Consider the following 19,732-nt stretch of genomic DNA (forward strand, 5'->3'; position numbering starts at 1 on the left):
AAAGTGAAGCCCCGTGTTCACAGAGTTGGCGGGGAAAGCCAGGACTTGAATGCCGCCATTGGCGTTGAACATGGGGTCCCTACTGCAGGCTGGAGGGGGTCTTTTGGAATGACAGTCCTGGAGTTGTGGCTTCACAGCCCATGCAGATGCACACCTTGTCCCTGGTATGTCTGTTCCAAATCCTGGCCCATTAAGCAAAAAAGAAAATGGGGCTGTCACATAAGCTGTCAGAAGATTAATGGCAGCTGTGTGGCAAGGGACACAGGACAGGAAGGATACGAAAAGAAACAATAAATACACCCCAGTGGTGGTGGCGCACGTCTCTAATCCCAGCACTGGGGAGACAGAGGCAGGAGGATCTCTGTGAGTTCAAGGCCAGCCTGGTCTACAAAGTGAGTTTCAGGACAGCCAGAGTAATTACACAGAGAAACCCTGTCTCCAAAAGATAAAACCAACAAAACAAAACCGATATTTACTGTAGTGAGGGATGTCTAGAGAAACTGCTGTCCGTTGTTTCTTTTTCTTGAAAAGGAGAATTCCGATCTCCAGAGCCCCTCTCTGCATGGCTCTCTGTAAAAATGGAAACCTCTCTCTCAGTCCGTGTAGTCCTGGCCACAGATGGCTACTGAGACATGCGCTGTTTTTCACTGGAGGAATGAGGTTTGCATTCTTGGTTTTAATTAATCATTAATTAAAATTTTATTAGATTTATTCATTTTAATTTACGTGTATTTCACCTGCGAGGATACATGCCTATGTGCACGCTGAATGCCTGTGGAGGTCAGAAGAGGGCATTGGAAACTGGAGTCAGGGATGAGTCACCATGTGGGTGCTGGGAATTGAACCCAGGTCCTCTGCAAGAGTAACAAGTGCTCTTAACTGCTGAGCTATCAACGTCAGTAAGACAAAAGAGACCAGGAGACGGCACGGGATCCCTGCTGCCAGTGGATGCTAGGACCAAACTCTGGTTGGTTCTCTGGAAGAGCAGCATATGGTCTTAATCGGTGAGACATCTCTCCAGCCCCTGGTTTGTTTCATCTTGAGATAGGACCTCATATAGCCCAGGCTGGCCTCAAACCCTCTACCTGGAGGAGGATGACCTTGAACCCCCAATTCTTCTGAGTTCTGGGACCACAGATGTATGCAGACACAACTGGCGTTCTTTCCTCTCTTGGATCAATGAGAATTCATACTTCAGTGGTTGTAATATCAGGCATCAACATCCTCCTCTCTCTGCCCTCCACAGAACTGGGTGGCAGCCATACATGGCCACTTGGAGTTTTCTACCCGGGTGCTGCAACCCAGACTTGTACAGCGGGCACTTTACCCTCTCAGCCATTTTCCAGCCCAAAGGTTGCTTTTATGGCTGTCCTGGAACTCTGTAGACCAGGTTGGCATCAAATCCAGAGATCTGCTTGCCTCTGCTTCCTTCAGGGACTAAAGCGTGTGCCACCACGCTCTGTTCCAAGGTTGCTTTTTTGACAAGCAGAATAGCATTGGTACATCCCAATGCTGCCTGTGTGCCTTGGAAGAATCTGGAAGATTTAGTATCAGTCCTGCTGCTGAAGGCCTGACTCACGGCTGGGAAAGCTGCTTTAGGGGTGAGCAAAGGGCACAGCCAGGCAGTGGTGGCACACACCTTTAATCCCAGCGCTCAGGAGGCAGAGGCAGGTGAATCTCTGTGTGTTCGAGGACAGCCTGGTCTACAGAGTGAGTTCCAGACAGCCAGAGCTACACAGAGAAAACCCGTCTCAGAAAAACAAAACAAACAAACAAAAAGGATTAACGAAGTTGGGCTCGGGATATGGCTCAGCTGGTAGTGCTTGCTTGGCACACACGAGCCCTGTTCCAGCCACAGCACCACAGAAACCAGTCTTGGTAGTTCACGCCTGCGGTCCCAGCACTGGGGAGGTGGGGACAGAAGGACCAGAAGTTCCAGGCCATCTGTTCCATAGTGTTGGAGGGCATTGTGAGCTTCACAAGGCCCTGCTCTAAAACCAAGAGTGAATCTGGGTGGTGGTGGCGCACACCTTTAATTCCAGCATTGGGAGGCAGAGAGAGGCACACAAATCTCTGTTTGAGGCCAGCCTGGTCTACAGAGTGAGTTCCAGGCCAGCTAGGGCTACACAATGATATCTTGTCTCAAAAGAGTGAACTAGGTGATCTTGGGAAGCCGAGTCCCCGGGTGCCACAGTGTCTCTCAGCATAGACTCAGTGTCACTGTCCCACAGGGAGGATGAATCATGGCTGAGTGGGAACACTCAAGAGGGAGGGTGGCTGTTTGGGTAGACTGTGCTGGGAATGTGTTAGAGATGTTGGAAGATAGCTTCTTGGACCCTGACTCTGCACATCCCCCCATGCTGGTGTCCTGGGTCCTGGGTAGACCCCTGTTGCAGACAGGTACTCCATCCTGCTGGCACGCCACAGGGACACGCATGTCTAGGCTACCTGGATCGGTGAATGGGCCGAGTGCTCAGATTTGCTACAGTAGAGAATGGCCGTTAAGCAGCAGAAATCCCACTGCACTCAACCACTGGGCGTGCCGAAGGCCTAGCATGCGCTACCTGCTGGCTCCGTGCAGGAGGAAGGGACTAGCATGGCAGCAGTCTCTGCAGTTCTTCAAGGACAGATGTCCTTTGGCTACTAGTCATCGAGGGGACAGAAAGAATGAACGAGATACCAGTGCTGTGTGGCTCGAGTTAGTTACGTTCCCTCTATGATCCTCACTGTCCCATTCTGCAAACTGGGTTTAATAGCAAGGCCTTCCTGTTTTAGAAGGAAAGGCTTCATAACCCAGCGTCAAGAATGTAATGAAAGTGGAGGAGGCAAAAGCCAAAAAAACAGGGTTGGGGAGAAGTCCAATCCCGACCACAGGCCCCCTGCTGTGTGGAGGCAGGGGCAGAAAGTCTTGCTGGAGACAGCTCTTGGAGCCTCGCCTAGCAGGACTGGGCCAAGCTTGCAAAGCAATTTTTCCGCCTTGTAGGACTCACAGCTGGGTCATGGAAACCTCCAGTTGTGCCCTGGAGCTTGGCCTCTGGGAGGGTCAGAGCAGGTCCCACTGGCCTGGGATGGGAGGACAGAGTGACGGGCATGCCATATCTGGGCTACTCTCAGAGATGGAGCTGGACCAGAACAGGCTCCCGGGGTCCAGAAACAGCTTCGGGGAGTGGGTCCTGGGGAGGGTCCGGAGGTTTGTGATGAGAACGGGCAAAGTACTAGCCAGCTGCAAACAGGTTTTCCTGGGGAAAGGGAAGTGGGGTGGGGTCTGGGATGTATACCCCCAACTCAGCAAGGTTCCGGGAAAGCCCTGCATGCCTGAGAAAGAGGTGGAAATACCGCTTGTCCCAGAAGACAGAAGAAACCCAGGATCTGAGAAGAGGATTCTCCTAGCCCCGGACACCCATGGGCCAGTTTTTCTCCTTCTTGGATGCTCTGGAAGGGGCAGCATTTATTGTCTGGATGGTTGCCAGCTGCACCCTGGCTCAGTTGCCAGCCCACAGCTCAGCTTCCTGCAGCCACCCAGGAATCCCCAGCGCCCAGGAAAACAGAGCATGGGGGTCCGACTTCCTTGGGAGAGCCTTGGCCAAGTCGCTTCTCTCATCGTACCTCAGTTTCCCCATCTGCAGACGAGGTTCTTTGTTGGTGACCTCTAAGACCCCTTCGGGCTCTGAGTCCTTCAGAGGATGAATGCTGGGATGGGTCCCCAGAGCTACCTGTGGATTTGCTCAAACCAAACCTAGCCAGGCATTAGGTTCACGTCTGTAGTCGGGCTGAGGCAGGAGAATCACTATGAGTTTGAGGCCAGTCTGAGCTTAGAGGGAAACACTTCTCAAACAAATTGGCAAAATAAAGAACTGGAGAGATGGCTCAGGAGTTAAGAACACTCATTGATCTCCCAGAAGACCTGAGTTCAGTTCCCAGCGCCCACATTCAGCGGCTCACAGCTGTCTGTGACTCCAGCTCCAAGGATTCAACCCCCTTGTCTGGTCTCCATGGACATCCACACACATAGCGCACATGTACACACTTTTTTTCATATATACACTTAAGAATAAAATTAAATATTAATAAAATAACTGAACCAGGAGATAGTGGCAGATGCTTTTAATCTCAGCACTTGAGAGGCAGAGGCAGGTGGATATCTGTGAGTTTGAGACCAACCTGGTCTATATAGTGAGTTCCAAAACAGCCCAGTAAGACACTGTCTTAGAAGAAACAAAAACTAAAGACTGGATGTGATAGTCAAGTGTGGTGGTGCATGCTTTAATCCCAGCACCCAGAAGGCAAGGCAGGCAGAGCTCTGTGAGTTCAAAGCCAGCCTGATCTACAAGAGCTAGTTCCAGGACAGGCTCCAAAACCCTGGAACCAAAACCAAACAAACAAACAAAAAAAGTAGGTCCTATACTAAATTGACAGTTGGCCGTCAGCCATAGATTAAAACTCTCAGACTGGACTTGGAGCTGGGGCAGTCTCCTCTCCCCACAGCCCCCCTGGTCCCCATATACTTCAGTGACAGTCAGATCCCTCACTCTTCAGAGCTTAGGGTCAGGGTCACAGGAACGGAGACCTGGTATGCAGGGGTCTGTGACCCCATAGGTCTCGGTGGCATAGCACTGGTACCCCACTGGAAGCCTCAAGCCTGTGGTGACTTTTGTGTGCCTGGTCTTCCTTGTGCTTGAGAACAGCATGCAGAGTCCTCTGCCAGGTGGCACCTCCCTGTCCCCCAAGGCACCAGGAGCTTGGCCTTGCCTGTGTCTGGCTTCTTTGAGTCAGTCACTGTGGCTGACCCACACAGGATGCTCCCTGTCTTCTGTCTGAGAGTACCAGGAGCACTCAGACCTCTCCCGCTGGGCCACTGCCATCGACTTTGTTCCCTGCTCCCTGACACCCCCTCTTCAAGCACCTTGAGCCAGGGAGACTCATAGCTATCACCTTTGCTTCATTCTTTCCCAACCCGAGTTTTCCCTTGTCCCCCATATATATTATATACATATAATTCATATACATATAATATTGTATATCATATGATATAATTTATATACATGTAATATAGATGATATATAATGCATTTATGCCATACAATACAATATATAATATTATATATCTTTGTGTGTGTGAGAGAGATCTACGTATGTGTTTGTGAATGAGCCAGGCTGTGCACCTGACAAGGTGCCTGGGTGGAGGTCAGAAAGCAACCTCACCTTCTGCCTTGTTTGATGATGTTTTGTTTCCACTGTGTGTGCCAGGGCATCCAGTCTGTAATTGCAGGGGTTCTTCTGGGCTCTACCCCTGCTTCTCCACCATGGGGCTGCAGAGATTACCAGTGACTGCTACCTTGTCTGGCTTTACTAGGGACATTTCAGCCATTGAGCTGCCTCCCCAGTCCACTTTGTGGGCTGTATTTCTACCTCTTTCAGTAATGTTCACAGCATTGATTGGCATGCATGGGGGCGGGGTTGTTGGAGGCAGGGTCTGTCTGGATAGCCTAGGCTGGTCTTGAATTCGAAGGCCTCCTGCCTCAGCTTCCCCAGTGCCCACACTACAGTGCATGCCACCACCTGGCAAGTTCAGCTTTTTCCCTGGTTGGCATGCATCTCACCTCCCTGTCGGCAAGGGCTGAACGAGGTGCACGCATAGGAAGCTGGGAGAAAAACACCTTCTTCTACAGAATGAGTTCCAGGACAGGCTCCAAAGCTCCAGAGAAACCCTATCTCGAAAAACAAAACAAGAGGAAAAAAGGGAAGGAAAGAAATGTGTACAATGCATCATGCCTTTAAGAGACAGGCCTCTGTCACCAGAGAGGCCCACGTGTTGGTGGGAAGTTAGTCTGTGTCTTACCAGGGAACCCGGGATCTTCCTTTTCTACCTTATTCCTGATCCTAAGTGTTGGGGACAAAGGCCAGCTCAGCCTGAGGACAAGCCTCTGATTTGAGACATTAGCTCGTGAGCCCAGGTGTAGTGGAGCTGATTCCTGGGGTAGGAAGCCCTCAGAGCCCAGGCATCTCCTTCACTGAGTCTGTTACCCAGTCCCTCCTCCTCCCTTCTCCTTTCCTGTCTTCTCTGGGCTCCAGGGCGGCCTCACAGTCAGGCCTGTGTACCCCGTACAGGGATTTTCCCTTGCAGCTTACAAGAGTCTGGGAAGAAGAGCTGCCTGCCTCGTCCCCCCCTCCCTCCTCTGTACATGGTTTTCTAGAGAGACCCATGAGCACTCGGTAGCCATCTTGCCCACGCAACCACCTCTGGAGATGATTAAAACCCTGGCCGGTGAGCTGGTCCCTAACTTGGAACCCCAGCTCTGGCATTTACAGCCATGTGCTTTCAGCCAGTCGCTTAACCCACTGTGCCTCAGTTTCCCCACATGTAAAGTTATGCCAAGAGCTACCTGTGAAGGGTTGGTGTGGGGTTAAAAGAGTTGACTCGTTCCCACTTTGTAGATCTGATCCCAGGGATGGGGATGGTTAAAGGACTTGCCCGGCAGAGCCGGTCGCGCTGCTAGTGATGGCCTAGCATCTAGATCTCGGCCCGAGGTCCCCCTCCTCAGCCAAAGGTCACGCCGCTCACTCTAGTCCTTTTCTAGTTTTGGGTCTCTTCCTCCCTCCCTCCCTCCTTCTTTCCCTTCCTTCTTTCTTCTCTCCCTTCCTTTTTTCTTTACATTTCTTTTCCTTCCTTCCTTCCTTCCTTCCTCCCTTCCTCCCTCTCTCCCTTCTTTCCTTCCTTTATATCTATTCTGTGTGCTTTTCTTTTTTTTTAAATATTTATTTATTTATTATGTATACAATATTCTGTCTGTGTGTATGCCTGAAGACCAGAAGAGGGCACCAGACCTCATTACAGATGGTTGTGAGCCACCATGTGGTTGCTGGGAATTGAACTCAGGACCTTTGGAAGAGCAGGCAATGCTCTTAACCGCTGAGCCATCTCTCCAGCCCCTGTGTCCTTTTCTTATTATGCATCTTGATCCCACTCTTTGCTCCATTTCTTCATATCTGTCCTCTGCTCTTGTAACCTCCCCACTAGTTTTGAGGTTTTTTTAATTTATTTATTTTTATTTTATGTGCATCAGTATTTTGCCTGCATGCATGTCTGTGTGAGGGGGTCAGGTCCCCTGGAACTGGAGTTACAGACGGTTGAAAGCCACCATGTGGGTGCTGGGAATTGACACTGGGTCGTCTGGAAAAGCAGCCAGTGCTCTTAACTGCTGACCCACCTCTCCAGCCCCCTCTTTTCTAGTTTCTGAAACAAAGGTTCATGGAGCCCAGGCTGGCCACAAACTCACTCTGTGGCCCAGGATGACTTGGAACTTCTGATCCTCCAACCTCTCCTTTCCTGGTGCCGGGATGCCAGGTGTACACAACCACACCCGGTTTGAGTGGTCTTCCCAGTGGGTTCCAGCGCTTGCTGTGTGCTAAGCAGCACTGCTGATGACCAACCCCAGCCCATTGCCTCTCAGGCTCGATTTGTGGCACCTAAGGCAAAAGATGTACCTTTCTTTTCCAGGGGCCCTCCAGAGGAAACCTGGTTTCTACCAAGCAGCTCCTGAAAAACCTCAACCAGCCCCCCACTCTGTCCCCTTCTGTCCCTGCCTGCTGTGTCCCTGGCTATAATATGGACTTTTCTCACAGCCCCCCCTCCCCCCCCGGCCCCTGAGGACAGTCTCTTGTTAATTTGTTAAATCCTCGTCAAGGTCCCCGGGACCAGTGGTTTATTTTTCCAATCATGTTGGCAGAGATCACGTGGGATGGTGCTTATTTGGTCAGAATGAATGCTAATTAATAAAAGTTATTTATTTGGGTTGGAGCTCGCCGCAGCCCAAAGGTCAGGCATGAACGACTGTTTGAAGTGTCTGCAGGGCTTGAGAAAGACAGGATGGACAGACCGAGTTTATCTGTCTTCTGAAGAATTCTCAGCGATTTCCCCCCAGGCTATTTAGACCCTAAATTACATGGAATAGGAGCGTATAAGTGGAGAGGGACACTTGGGTGTTTGGCAGCAAGCAGGGCTATTAATGTCATTGGGTCACAATCAGGAAAATAAATGGTGTGTGTGCCCATCACTTGGTCATCGTGATATCTTTGGGAACAGTGTCACTTAGGTTATAAGAGACCAAAAGCCGCAGAGGCCTCCTGTCTCAAGGTCCTGGCCCAAGCTCAGCAGAGCAGTGGTGCTCATGAGAGTTTGGGTTGTGTAGATTCTCTGTCTGCATGCTTCTTTGGATTTATTTGTTTGTTTGTTTTGGTTTTTCAGACAGGATTTTTCTGTGTAACAGCTGTGGCTGTCCTGGAACTAGCTCTGTAGACCAGGCTGGCCTCGAACCCAGAGATCGGCCTGCCTCTACCTCCACTGGAGTGCTGGGATTACAGGCGCGTGTCACCACAGCCACCACCCAGCTGCTCCTTTGGTTTTTGTTGTTGTTTGTTTTATTTCTGTTCTGGGGGTAGAGTCAGGACTCCATTCATGTAAGTGCTCTACCACTGAGCTGCATCCTCAAGCCCTCTTATTTTTCCTTTAGAGTCTGTTTCACTAACTTCCCCGGGCCGATCTTGAACTCAGTCTGTAGCCTAGGCTGCCCTTGAATGTGTGATCTTCCACAGGGATCTTTAAATGTGTGTAATTAGTCACACGCAGAAAGCAGAGAGTGGTCCTGGAACCAGAGGAGGCTGCCCAGGCTCTGCTGGGATGCAGCCCACCCAGTGAATACCAGCCAAGGAGGGTCACTCAGATGAGCTGGGACTTGCACACCAACTGGGGCCTGAAAAGAATTTATTTGTTTTCCAAATATCTGAAGCCAAGCTTGGAGCCCAGCGGGAATCCCTGTTCTCAGTAGGCAGAGCAGGAACCTGTGACAAGCAGGCAAGACAGGGGCCCTCACAAGAGCTGTGTGCTTAAGGCTGTGATTCGGGAGGCTGCTGCCTGGGCTTTGCGGTAGCTGAGTCTCCATCCTTCCACCACTGTACTGGGAAAGATACAGGATTAGGCTGTGGCACAGAGCAGGAGGGCTCATTTGTTGAGCAATGGCTGTTTGTGCTCTTGCACTAAGAATGCTTTGCAACTCACACCAGCTTGAGTCTTAGAGCAAGCCATTGTCCCTAAACCCCCTAGAGACTTCCTCTAGGAAGCTCAGGTCTGTCAGGGAGGCTCTGGATCTCTGAATTGGTTGAGACAATGGGGCTAGAGGCTCATCACCATGGGCTCTGAGAGCTGTGGCAGACAGTGTCACCAAGCCTGGGAGTGAGTCAGCTGACATGGGTCCCAACTCCAGGTACACAGCCTTGAATTAGAGGGCCTGAGAGCCTCAGTTTCCCCATGTGTGAAGTGGCTCAGCACCTCACAGCCATGCTGGACTTTGGTGGGAGGATACTAAGATCATTTCTTGTGCAGACTGATTTTCCTGGAATGCTTTGCATCCAACTGACCTGCTGTTGTGACCCAGGGAGTGGGGGTGGGGAGGCAATGACTAAAGCCCCTTGATGGACCGCTGCTGGCATCAGGGAAGGGGTCTGGGCATTGGGAACCTTTGCTGTAAGTCACCACCAGCATGTCTGGCCCCAAGTGTCATGGTTTCTTCCCACAGTCCCTCAGCGAGGAAGCCTGCAAAAAATGGTTTTCATTTAAACACCCCCGGTTTCCAATTGCCCAGAAACTTCCAGAAAAATTCTCCTTTTTTGGCTGAAATGCCTCCTGCATTGGGTGTATGCCCAAGTGGCATCGCCTGAAGGAGGGCGGAAGTCAGCTCTGGGGATGGCTCATGTTCCCGAAGCTTCCATCTCTACTTTTGTGTTCTTGTTCACCACCTGACTTTCTTTCAGCACCCGGGCTTAGTTATTTTGGTTTAGGATTATTTTCCTGTCCAGGGGTTGGAGGGTGGGGGTAGGGGTGGGGTTGGGGACATTCCCAGGACCAGGCACACTCATCCATCTTAGCCTTTTCACATAAGATCAGACAGGGGTGTGGAGTGACAAGGGGGCAGGGGGAGGGAACAGGTGACAAGGCCTGCTTGCACCAGCTATACCGCGTTCCCTCACCTCTGCCTCTCCCTTACGTTCGGCTCATGTTTGCAAGTATTTCCCCAAACGGGAACACTCTGGAGATTAGCTCCTGCCCAGTCAGCTGCTGCGCTTTGGAGCAGAGGATGCCTGGACATGGGGGCAGGGCTGGCCTGCGTGCTGGGCACCCTGACTGGCTGTTAGTCACACTAGCACCCCTGATAAACAAAACTGTCTGCAGGGCTTGACTGTAGCTCCGTGTCGAGCACGAGACCCTGGTTCCACCCCCAGTATTGAAAATAAGTAAATGGATCAGGGGATGCACATAGTGGTCTCTAATCCCAGCACTCAGGAGTCAGAGGCCTGAGAATCGCTGTGAGTTAGAGGCCACCATGGTCTACCAATTGAGTTCCAGGACAGCTACAGCTATACAGAGAAACCATGTCTCAAAAGGAAAAATTACATTTTTGTTTGTTTTGTGAGTGTGTGGATAGTTGGGTGGGGGATCCGTATGCCCTAGTGTTCCCGTGGAGGTCGGGGGACATTTTTCACAGGAGTCAGTTCAGTTCTCGCCTTCTACCAGGTCCTGGAGATTGAACTCAGGCAGTCAGGCTTGTCTGCAAGTGCCCTTGGCCACTGAACCATCCTGATGGCCTTTCTTCATTTCCCTCTCCCTCAAGGAACACACTCACTCTCTTCTGCAGTGCTAGGGACAAAACCCAGAGCCTCCCCCTGCCAGGCAAGAGCTCTGCTCCCAAGCTATGAGCTACGGAGTTTTCTTTGAGTATCAAATCCAGGGAGGAATGTGTCATTAAAGAAACAAAGTACAAAGTATGGATCAAAGTCCCAAAGATGGCCTGACAGCAGGCTCTGATGACTGAGCAGCAGACACCAAGGCCTCCCAAGCAGTAGTGATGAGGAAAGGAACGGGACAGACTATAGGGTACTGGGCCACACCTGCACACTGGCCACTACTCCCACCTCTAAACATGTGTAGCCAAGATGCACAACGAAAACAGATGCTTCTGTTTGCATGGGGGATTCATTGTGATATCACCTTTAGTTTTTCAAGACAGGGTTTCTCTGTAGCTTTGGAGCCTGTCACGGAACTCACTCTTGTAGAACAGGCTCTCCTCGAACTCACAGAGATCCACCTGCCTCTGCCTCCTGAGTGCTGGGATTAAAGGTGTGCGCCACCACCGCCCGGCTATAATATTCTTTTAGCTTTAAAAGATTGGAAACACACCAAGTGTCTATTGTGAGGACCCTGTGAACAAGCTACAGCATAGTTGCATAAGGGGTAAATAGCATGCAGCCGTGAAGAGAAGCAAGAAGACGGTCCCGTTCACCAACTGCCCCAGGAAGGCTTATTGGGATGCATGATCAGTGCAAACGACACTTCCTCTACTACACATATTTTATTATACTTGAAAAGCAAGAACAATACTGGGGGGATGGGGCAGAAACTAAAGGGCTACAGATACAGCTCAGTGGTTAAGATCTGCTCTTCCAGAGGACCCGGGTTCAATTCCTAGCACCTACATGGCAGCCCACACCTGTCTGTAGTTCTAGTTCAAGGGGATCTAACACCCTCACACAGACATACACTCAGGCAAAACACCAATGTACACAAAATACAATATAAAAAAGCTCATTAAAAAACTGGCTCCTGCAAATAGAAGGAGGAACAAGAGGGAAAACAGAATCAAGTGTGCAGAGATGGAAGGTTCCAGAATATTAGTAAATAAAACAACCCAGTCAGAGCCCCACACATATGGCATGGCAGCATGCGTATTAGCCTTTAAGGTTGTGTGTTGCAGTCGTGTGAACCATGGGCACAGGATGGAGAAGCTGGGGCTCCTGTGTTGGCTGGACATGGCACTGTGGTAGACGATGTTTCTTGGCTATTAAAGCACACATTTTAGGAGCTGGGAGGTAGCTCAGTAGGCAACATGCTTGCTATGTAAGCTTGCAGGTCCCCAGCATCTCTGTGAAAATCCTGGGTACCTGTAACTGCAGCACCAGGGTGGGGGCATAGATAGGCAGATCCTGGGGAGCTTGCTGACCACAAAGTCTATCTAGAGAGACACTGTCTCAAAGAAGTGAATAATGGATGGATGGATGGATGGATGGATGGATGGGCAAATGGATTGATATATGGCTAGATGAGGGAGTGGATGGATGGATGGTGGACAGGCAGATGGATTGATATATGGCTAGATGAGGGAATGATGGATGGATGGAGGGATGGATGGATGGATGAGTGGGTGGGTGGGTGGATGGACTGGCAAGTAGATGAATGGATATGTGGATGGGTGGATGGGTTGATATATGGATGAATGGACAAATGGATAAGGGATGGATGTATATATGGAGAGGTGGATAGATGGATGGGTGGGGGGATGGATGGATGAATTGACAGGCGGGTAGATGGATATGTAGATGGGTATATGGATGGATGGATGGATGGATGGATGGATGGATGATATATGGGTGATGGGTGTGTGAATGGGTAGTTCATTCATACCACTAATAGGTGGGTGAGTGATATGTGAACATAAGCAAAAGGTAGCAGGATATGTCCCACCCCTCAGGTCTGAGGCCATCTGCAGAGTAGACACAGGAAAGCCAGTGTAAGAGGAACAGATTGCTGATACTGTGGACATCCCCGGACAGGGCCACGGGACCCCATATGTCACTAGGGACATTGTGGGCACCGTGCAGCCAGTCTGCTGACCCTCCATCTTTCCTTAGGTGAGTGTCCCAGCCCGGGCCGAGACAGTGCCACCAAGAGAAAGAAGAAGCAGCGCCGGAACCGAACCACGTTCAACAGTAGCCAGCTGCAGGCACTGGAGAGAGTGTTTGAGCGCACGCACTACCCCGACGCCTTTGTGCGTGAGGAGCTGGCCCGGCGCGTCAACCTCAGCGAGGCACGTGTCCAGGTAAGTGGGACCCATCCAGAGGCTCCCAGAAAAGGAATGGCCATCCAGACCGTTGGCCACTGATGGGCCAGGGGGGTAGGTACTTGCCTGGGGAGGTGGGGGTGAGCTCGGAGCATCCCGAGCCAGGAGAATGAAGTTCAGATGAAAGCCTCGCTACAGTTGGTGACGTGGAAGGAGAGAGATGTCCAACCCCGATCAGTTTCTCCCTGAAAATGCACCTAGAAAGAGTGCAGGCTGTTACCATTCAGGGAGCCGACGCTTGTGTAAAAATGCAGAGCGGGAGCTGGGCGATGGTGGCGCACGCCTTTAATCCCAGCACTCGGGAGGCAGAGGCAGGCGGATCTCTGTGAGTTCGAGACCAGCCTGGTCTACAGAGCTAGTTCCAGGACAGGCTCCAAAGCCACAGAGAAACCCTGTCTCGAAAAACCAAAAAAAAAAAGAAAAAAAGAGAAAAAAAAAAACAAAAAACAAAACGCAGAGCTGGGGTGGGAAGACGGCTCAGCAGACAAAGTGCCTGCCGTGGCATGAGGACCCGAGCGCAGATACCCAGCACCCTAAAGAGCTGGGAGGGACACTGTACACCTGTAACGCCATGGGGAGGTGGAGACAGGAGGACCCTGGGGGATCATCGGAGCCAGTCTAGACCAGGCAAGCCCAGGCTCAGCGGGAGACCGTGTCTCAATAAACAAACAAATAGAAAGAAAAAGAAAATCGTGGAGCAGAATAGAGATGCAATAGTGGTCATTGACCACAGACCTACACACACAAACACACACACACACACACACACACACACACACAGAGAGAGAGAGAGAGAGAGAGAGAGAGATGAGCAGCCAAGGGTACACAGAGAAACCCTGTCTTAAAAAACAGTAAAAGAAGAAATTATTGACTTTTCAGCTGTCCTTTGCCAGCTCTGTCCTGGGTGCCCACCTGGGAGCCCACGTTATCCCAGGACCCAAGGGCTCACCCCCCCACACACTGATTTCTTTTTCACATGTCCTGCTCCCGGTTTATGATGCAGGCACTGTTGATCACCCCCATTCTAGAGCAGGAGTCCAAAGGTCAGAGAATGAAGCCACCAGCTCAGGGCTGGGACAGCACATTATGTGCCCAGATCCACAAGGATGTAGTTCCCCTCAAAATCTGCTGGACCCCACCTGCCACGCTCTCCCTCTCAGGTCTGGTTCCAGAACCGCCGTGCCAAGTTTCGCCGGAACGAACGTGCCATGCTGGCTACCCGCTCTGCCTCGCTGCTCAAGTCTTATGGCCAGGAGACCGCCATTGAGCAGCCGGTGGCCCCCCGACCTACGGCGCTGAACCCGGATTATCTGTCTTGGCCAGCATCATCTCCCTACAGGTGAGACTGGGGGCTCTTTGGGGCCACCTTTCTGGGGAGAGCTTGCATGGTGTATGGATGCGTGTGCATACGTGTGAGTGTTTACGGAGCCTGCGTGAGTGCTCAGGTATGCACAGGATTATGAGCATGCGTGTGTCCACACAAGCATTGATGTGCACGTATATATGCACCTGCGTGTGGAGAGAGGAGAAGCCAGACCTGCCTGGAGGAGAGCAAAGTGTGGGCTCTACCCTGAGGGTAGCTAGACCCACGCCTGTGTCCATCCTCCAGGCGGGAGACAGTCTGGGAACGCTGAGGGCAAGTTTTCCCGTCCTGTAATCCTGGCTGGGTCTAGAGCCATATAGAGGAGTGGCTTTGTTGCTTAAAACAAACAAACAAACAAATAAAATAAACTCCTTCTTTGGGCTAGAAAGATGGCTTCAGAGGTTAAGAGTGCTGGCTACTCTCACAGAGGCCCTGGGTTCAGTTCCCAGCACTCATGTGGTAGCTTACAGCCGTCTGTAACTCCAGGTACAGGTGATCTGATACCTTTTACACTCCACCGGGACAAGACACTCATTTGGTGTAATAACATACATGTAGTCATATGCAATCATATGGTGTAGTGACATACATGCAGGCAATCATATGGTGTAATGACAAACCTGCAGGCAATCATATGGTGTAATGACATACATGTAGGCAATCATGGTGTGATGACACATGGAGGCAATCATATGGTGTAATGACATACATGTAGTCATATGCAATCGTATGGTATAATGACATGCAGGCAATCATATGGTGTAATGACATACATGCAGACAATCATATGGTGTAGAACATACATGCAGGCAATCATATGCTGTAATAACATACATGGAGGCAAGCATATGGTGTAATACATACATATAGGCAGACACTCATATACATAAATAAAAAGGAAAATAAGTCTTTTTTAAAATGGCTCCCTCCAAGATGGTCAGGTGGAAAGGAGTGGGTGCTAGGAGTCAGGCCGTCATATCCCACAGCTCCATCCCCTCACCTGTGCGTTAGTTTGTGTGGCTCCTGGGTCTCCAGCCTCCCTCCCTGGTCCATCCTCACCCAGAGCTGTGCCATGGGACAGAGAGCACGCGTCCCACTCTCAGGAGGGTCTCCATGTAGAGAGAAATGCCAACAAATAAAAGGTGATGGTCTCATGCCGTAGCCTAGGCCATCCTCTCGCCTCAGCACCCCAGATATTAGGGTTATAGTGGTGTGAGCCACTGCATTGGGCTAGGCAGGCTCCTTTGACCCAGTCCTACCTCTGGATGCTTGTCTCCTCCCCTGACCCTGCCACCCTGGCGGGAGCCACCCTGAACTCATCAAAGGAAATAGGACTAGCCAGATGCACCAATGGGTTCCTGTGTTTCCTGTCTTCCCAGCTCTGTGCCTCCCTACAGCCCCGGAGGCTCAAGTCCTGCCACCCCTGGGGTCAACATGGCCAACAGCATCGCCAGCCTGCGCCTCAAGGCCAAAGAGTTCAGCCTGCACCACAGCCAGGTGCCCACAGTGAACTGACAGTGTGCACTGGGTCGAGCCTCCTTCCTGACCCAGTGACAGACAGCACCAATGGAAGTGGCCTTGTCTGCGTCTGTCCCCAGGGAGACTGGGCAGCCTCTCCTGTGCCTTCTCTTCACCCCAGCTTCCTGAGTTCCAGAGGCCTGCTGGGTGCTAGAAGCGCCGGTGAACATCTCTCTGCCTATGGTGGCCGAGACTGTGGCCTGAGGTCCCTGGAGTGGCCTGGCCGGAGGGCGGAACAGGAGTCCGCCAAGGAACTCACTTATGTATTAAAACCAAAAAGCTTTTGTCTTTAAGGAATAAAACCATTTTTCTTAAGCTCCACGAGACTTCAGAAGGGCACAGTGGGTGCTCGCAGAGGGTGCCAGCGCTTGGCTGGCTGGATCACAGCCCTCCCGACAGGTAGCAGTTTGCGGGTGGCACTGGGCCTGGACTGGCTCATACAGCAGCTTCGGTGGGGCTCACTGCCTGCGCTGTCACCCCACAGGGTCCCCAGAAGGGAGAGGGGGCAGAAGGCAGAACCTGCCCCAGGCTTCATCTCCTATTCTGAGACCCGTGGGGACACCTGGAAGCTCTGGAGGAGTCTTGCTGGGTGAATGGCCAGGGGACATCTCTTTTTGGTATGGCCACGCCTAGAGTGTGGGGACTGATGCTAGGTTTAAATTCTTTCCACTGAGCATGTGCAGAAGTGTGGCATCCTCTGGTCATTTGGCCATTGAGAGAACCCTAGTTTCCTTTCCAATTGCTGGGACAAAATACACTGGCAAAGAGAAGCTTAAGGGAGAAAGGAATTACCTCAGCTCATAATTCCAGGTACATCCACCACTGTGACGAAGCCGAGGACCTTGAAGTGGCTGGTAACACCCGTAGTCAAGAGCAGTGAATATATATGTTATTGCTTGACTCCCTCTCTCGGCTTCCGTAGTTCAGGAGCTGCCCACAATGGACGGGTCTTCCTGCATCAATTTATGTAATCAAGACGGCCTGCCACAGGCATGGCCATAGCCAGCTTGACTCAGACAGCCCTCACTGAGACTTTCTTCATGGGGTGACTCCATGTTGTGCTGAAATGACAATTAAAGCTAATCATCACAGGGCCGCAGAGATGGCTTAGTGGCTAAGAGCACTTGCTGCTCTTCCAGAGGACCTGAGTTCAGTTCACAGAACACACAGTAAGCTGCTTCCGTAACTCCAGCTCTAGGAGATCCAGTATCCTCCTCTGGCTTCTGTGGGCTCCCATTTGGTACACACACAGACATACATTGTTATACATTAAAAAACGTTTTTAACCTTAAAAAAAAAATCACACTGGGCAGTGGTGGCGCACGCCTTTAATCCCAGCACTTGGGAGGCAGAGGCAGGCGGATCTCTGTGAGTTTGAGGCCAGCCTGGTCTACAAGAGCTAGTTCTAGGACAGGCCCCAAAGCTACAGAGAAACCCTGTCTCGAAAAAAAAAAATCACAGACGGGCCCAGCCCTGAGGTCCTAGACAGACTCCTGACACAGTGCTGAGAGCTGAGGCCATGAGGTCTACCCCTTCCTCCCTTCCAGGCCGAAGTGGGATGACAGGGGCCATGTGCTACCAGCCAGTGTCATCATCGAGGAGGTTCGCAGGCAATGAGAGGGGGACAGAGACTCCCCAGCCCCGGGAGAGTACAGCTTTTCAGTCAACAGAAATCCCAAGACAGCCCCTAGTCACCATGATGACTTGTTCCAGGAGTGGCAGGTGAGAGGGACCCCTCAGAATGCTGGCATAGCCTAGCTAGATATGGTTAGTGCAGTGGGATAACTTTCCCATATCTGCCCCTCTAGCTCATATTCCATGAAGTGTGGCACTTGAGACAGCCTAAAACACGCTATTCTTATACCCAGGACATACTGTAAATCAGAATGACCTTGAACTCCTGGTCCTCCAGACTCCACTTCCTGAGTGATGGCCATGGACCACCACACTCAGATGGGCATCATTGTGTGTGTATGTGTGTGTGTGTGTGAGAGAGAGAGAGACAGAGACAGAGACAGAGAGACAGAGACAGAGAGTGAGACACACGAGATACATATGTAGTGCAGTTCCCAAAGAGGCCAGAAGAGGGCATCAGATCACCTGGCGTTGGAGTTATATGCAGAGAATTGCCTAGATATGGGTGCTAGGAACCAAACATCCATCCATCTGAAAGAGCAGCAAGCACTCTTAACCACTAAGCCATCCCTTCAGCCCCTGGGCATCAGTGTTTCTCTAGAAGGCTGGGGGCGTAGCTTTGCTGATAAAGTGCTTGCCCAGCATGCACAAAGTCCAGGACTCCACTCCCAACACCACCTAAAAGTAGACATAGCAGTGCACACCTGAATCCCAGCAGTTGAGAAAGGCTGAAGGATCAGAAGTTCAAAGTCGTCCTTGGCTACAGTGAGTTGGAGGCCAGCCTGGGCTATAGGAAATGCCTCTGAAGGTTGGAGCGGAGGTTCCGGGTGAAGTGAGGGTTCAGACTCCACCCTCTTCATTACAGCCCTCGGCTTTCTTCTCTACCCCCCCTGGAATCCCGGCACAAAGACCTTGCCCTTGTGGGTTTATGGTCTTTTGAGGTGCAGCACTCCCGGGAAGGGTGGAATCCTGGATGTGGTGGGACTTACTTCCTTGGCAACAGGGACCTCAGTCATATGGGCTTGTTTGGGACTGAAGGCAGAGAAATGGGCATTCTGCTGCTGTCTTACAGCCCATCTGAAGGTAAGGACCCAGCCAAAGCCAGAGGAGGCCTGTGCTCTGGGCTGGGGCATGAGCAGTTATGTCCATGTTTTGTGTTTTGAGACAGGGTGTTATGGAGTTCCAGGTTGGCCTTGAACTCCTGTATAAAACTACACCGGTTCCGTTCCATCTTCACACTATGCACTAAGATTTAAAAACATACAAACACAGACAGAGACAGACAGACAGACGGGGCCATAGAGACATCCTTGAGACAAAAGTGCCAAGAATGCCCACTTTATTGTGCTGGGGGAAGCTTCTATAGGGCTCTGGCCACGCCCAACTCCCGGATAGTTCAGCTGCAGACTCATCAGAACTGCCCTCAGGGTCTCGTGCTCAGAGCAGCTGCAGGCTGCTCAGAGCAGAGGGAAACAAGTTGTTTACAAGAAATTCAGGGTCCGGCGGTCCGCAGTCCCCAACACTCCTGATTCTCCAGGCTCTGTCTCCCAGGTACAGAGATGACAGGGATTTGCCAGTGCCAGGTTTATATGGTTCTGGAGGTCGAATGCGGGGCTCTCTGCATGCTGCACTGTGTCCCAGACCCCGGAGCCATGTCTTCTGCTCTGGGTGTGCATTCCCTGGGCCTCTGTCACTCATTCGCTGAGTCTACGACCGCACTCAACATAGGCTCCAGCTTCTGGATGGGGAGTAAGGGTTTAGGGCAGAGAGCAGGGGATTCTCCGCAACCCTGGGGGTGATCCGCTACGGGAGTGAGCACACCATTAGCCTAAGACTATGAAGGAGTGCCTCAGGGGCCCAGCGAGCACAACAGACCTTGAGGCAGTTCAGAGGCTTCTCTTTGGGCCAAGGCTGGTTCAGAGGAGTGGGGTGCTGGGAGGAGGAACATGCCCTCTGGCCTTCGTCAGAAACTGAGGCAGATGTCCAGGCCTCCTCCTGGGCAGCGGTTTGAACCATATGGAGGCAGTATGGGCAAATTGGAAGATGCCATAGAAGCGGGACAGGCCTGAGTGGATGACTAGGTGGCTGAGGAACAAAGGGAGGCTTGAATGCCAAGGATACCCGAGATGAGAGACCTGAATATAGGACCTGCCTCGAGCAAGTTTCTAGAAGCTGGCTATGCCTAACTGGTCTGCAGCACACAGTGTTCACTTCTCCCTTTACCTGAGGACTTGTATCAGCAATAGTCCAACTCACAGGCTGCAGAGATA

General features: G+C 51.4%; 1 protein-coding gene across 1 annotated transcript in view; it reads left to right on the forward strand.

The window, feature by feature from the left end:
- Prrx2 (paired related homeobox 2) overlaps positions 1 to 16,131 on the forward strand; it is a 37,124-nt gene extending 20,993 nt beyond the window's left edge. Inside the window, exons 2-4 of the mRNA XM_041675092.1 lie at positions 12,738 to 12,925; positions 14,107 to 14,285; positions 15,689 to 16,131. Of these exons, the coding sequence (XP_041531026.1) occupies positions 12,738 to 12,925; positions 14,107 to 14,285; positions 15,689 to 15,824 (503 nt within the window). The 3' untranslated portion in view covers positions 15,825 to 16,131. The remainder of the gene's footprint in view (positions 1 to 12,737; positions 12,926 to 14,106; positions 14,286 to 15,688) is intronic.
- The last annotated feature ends 3,601 nt before the right edge of the window (positions 16,132 to 19,732 follow it).

The sequence above is a fragment of the Microtus oregoni genome, unplaced genomic scaffold, assembly GCF_018167655.1.
Source record: "Microtus oregoni isolate MIOR12 unplaced genomic scaffold, Mior012 000025F_ref0000491, whole genome shotgun sequence".
Classification (NCBI taxonomy): domain Eukaryota; kingdom Metazoa; phylum Chordata; class Mammalia; order Rodentia; family Cricetidae; genus Microtus; species Microtus oregoni.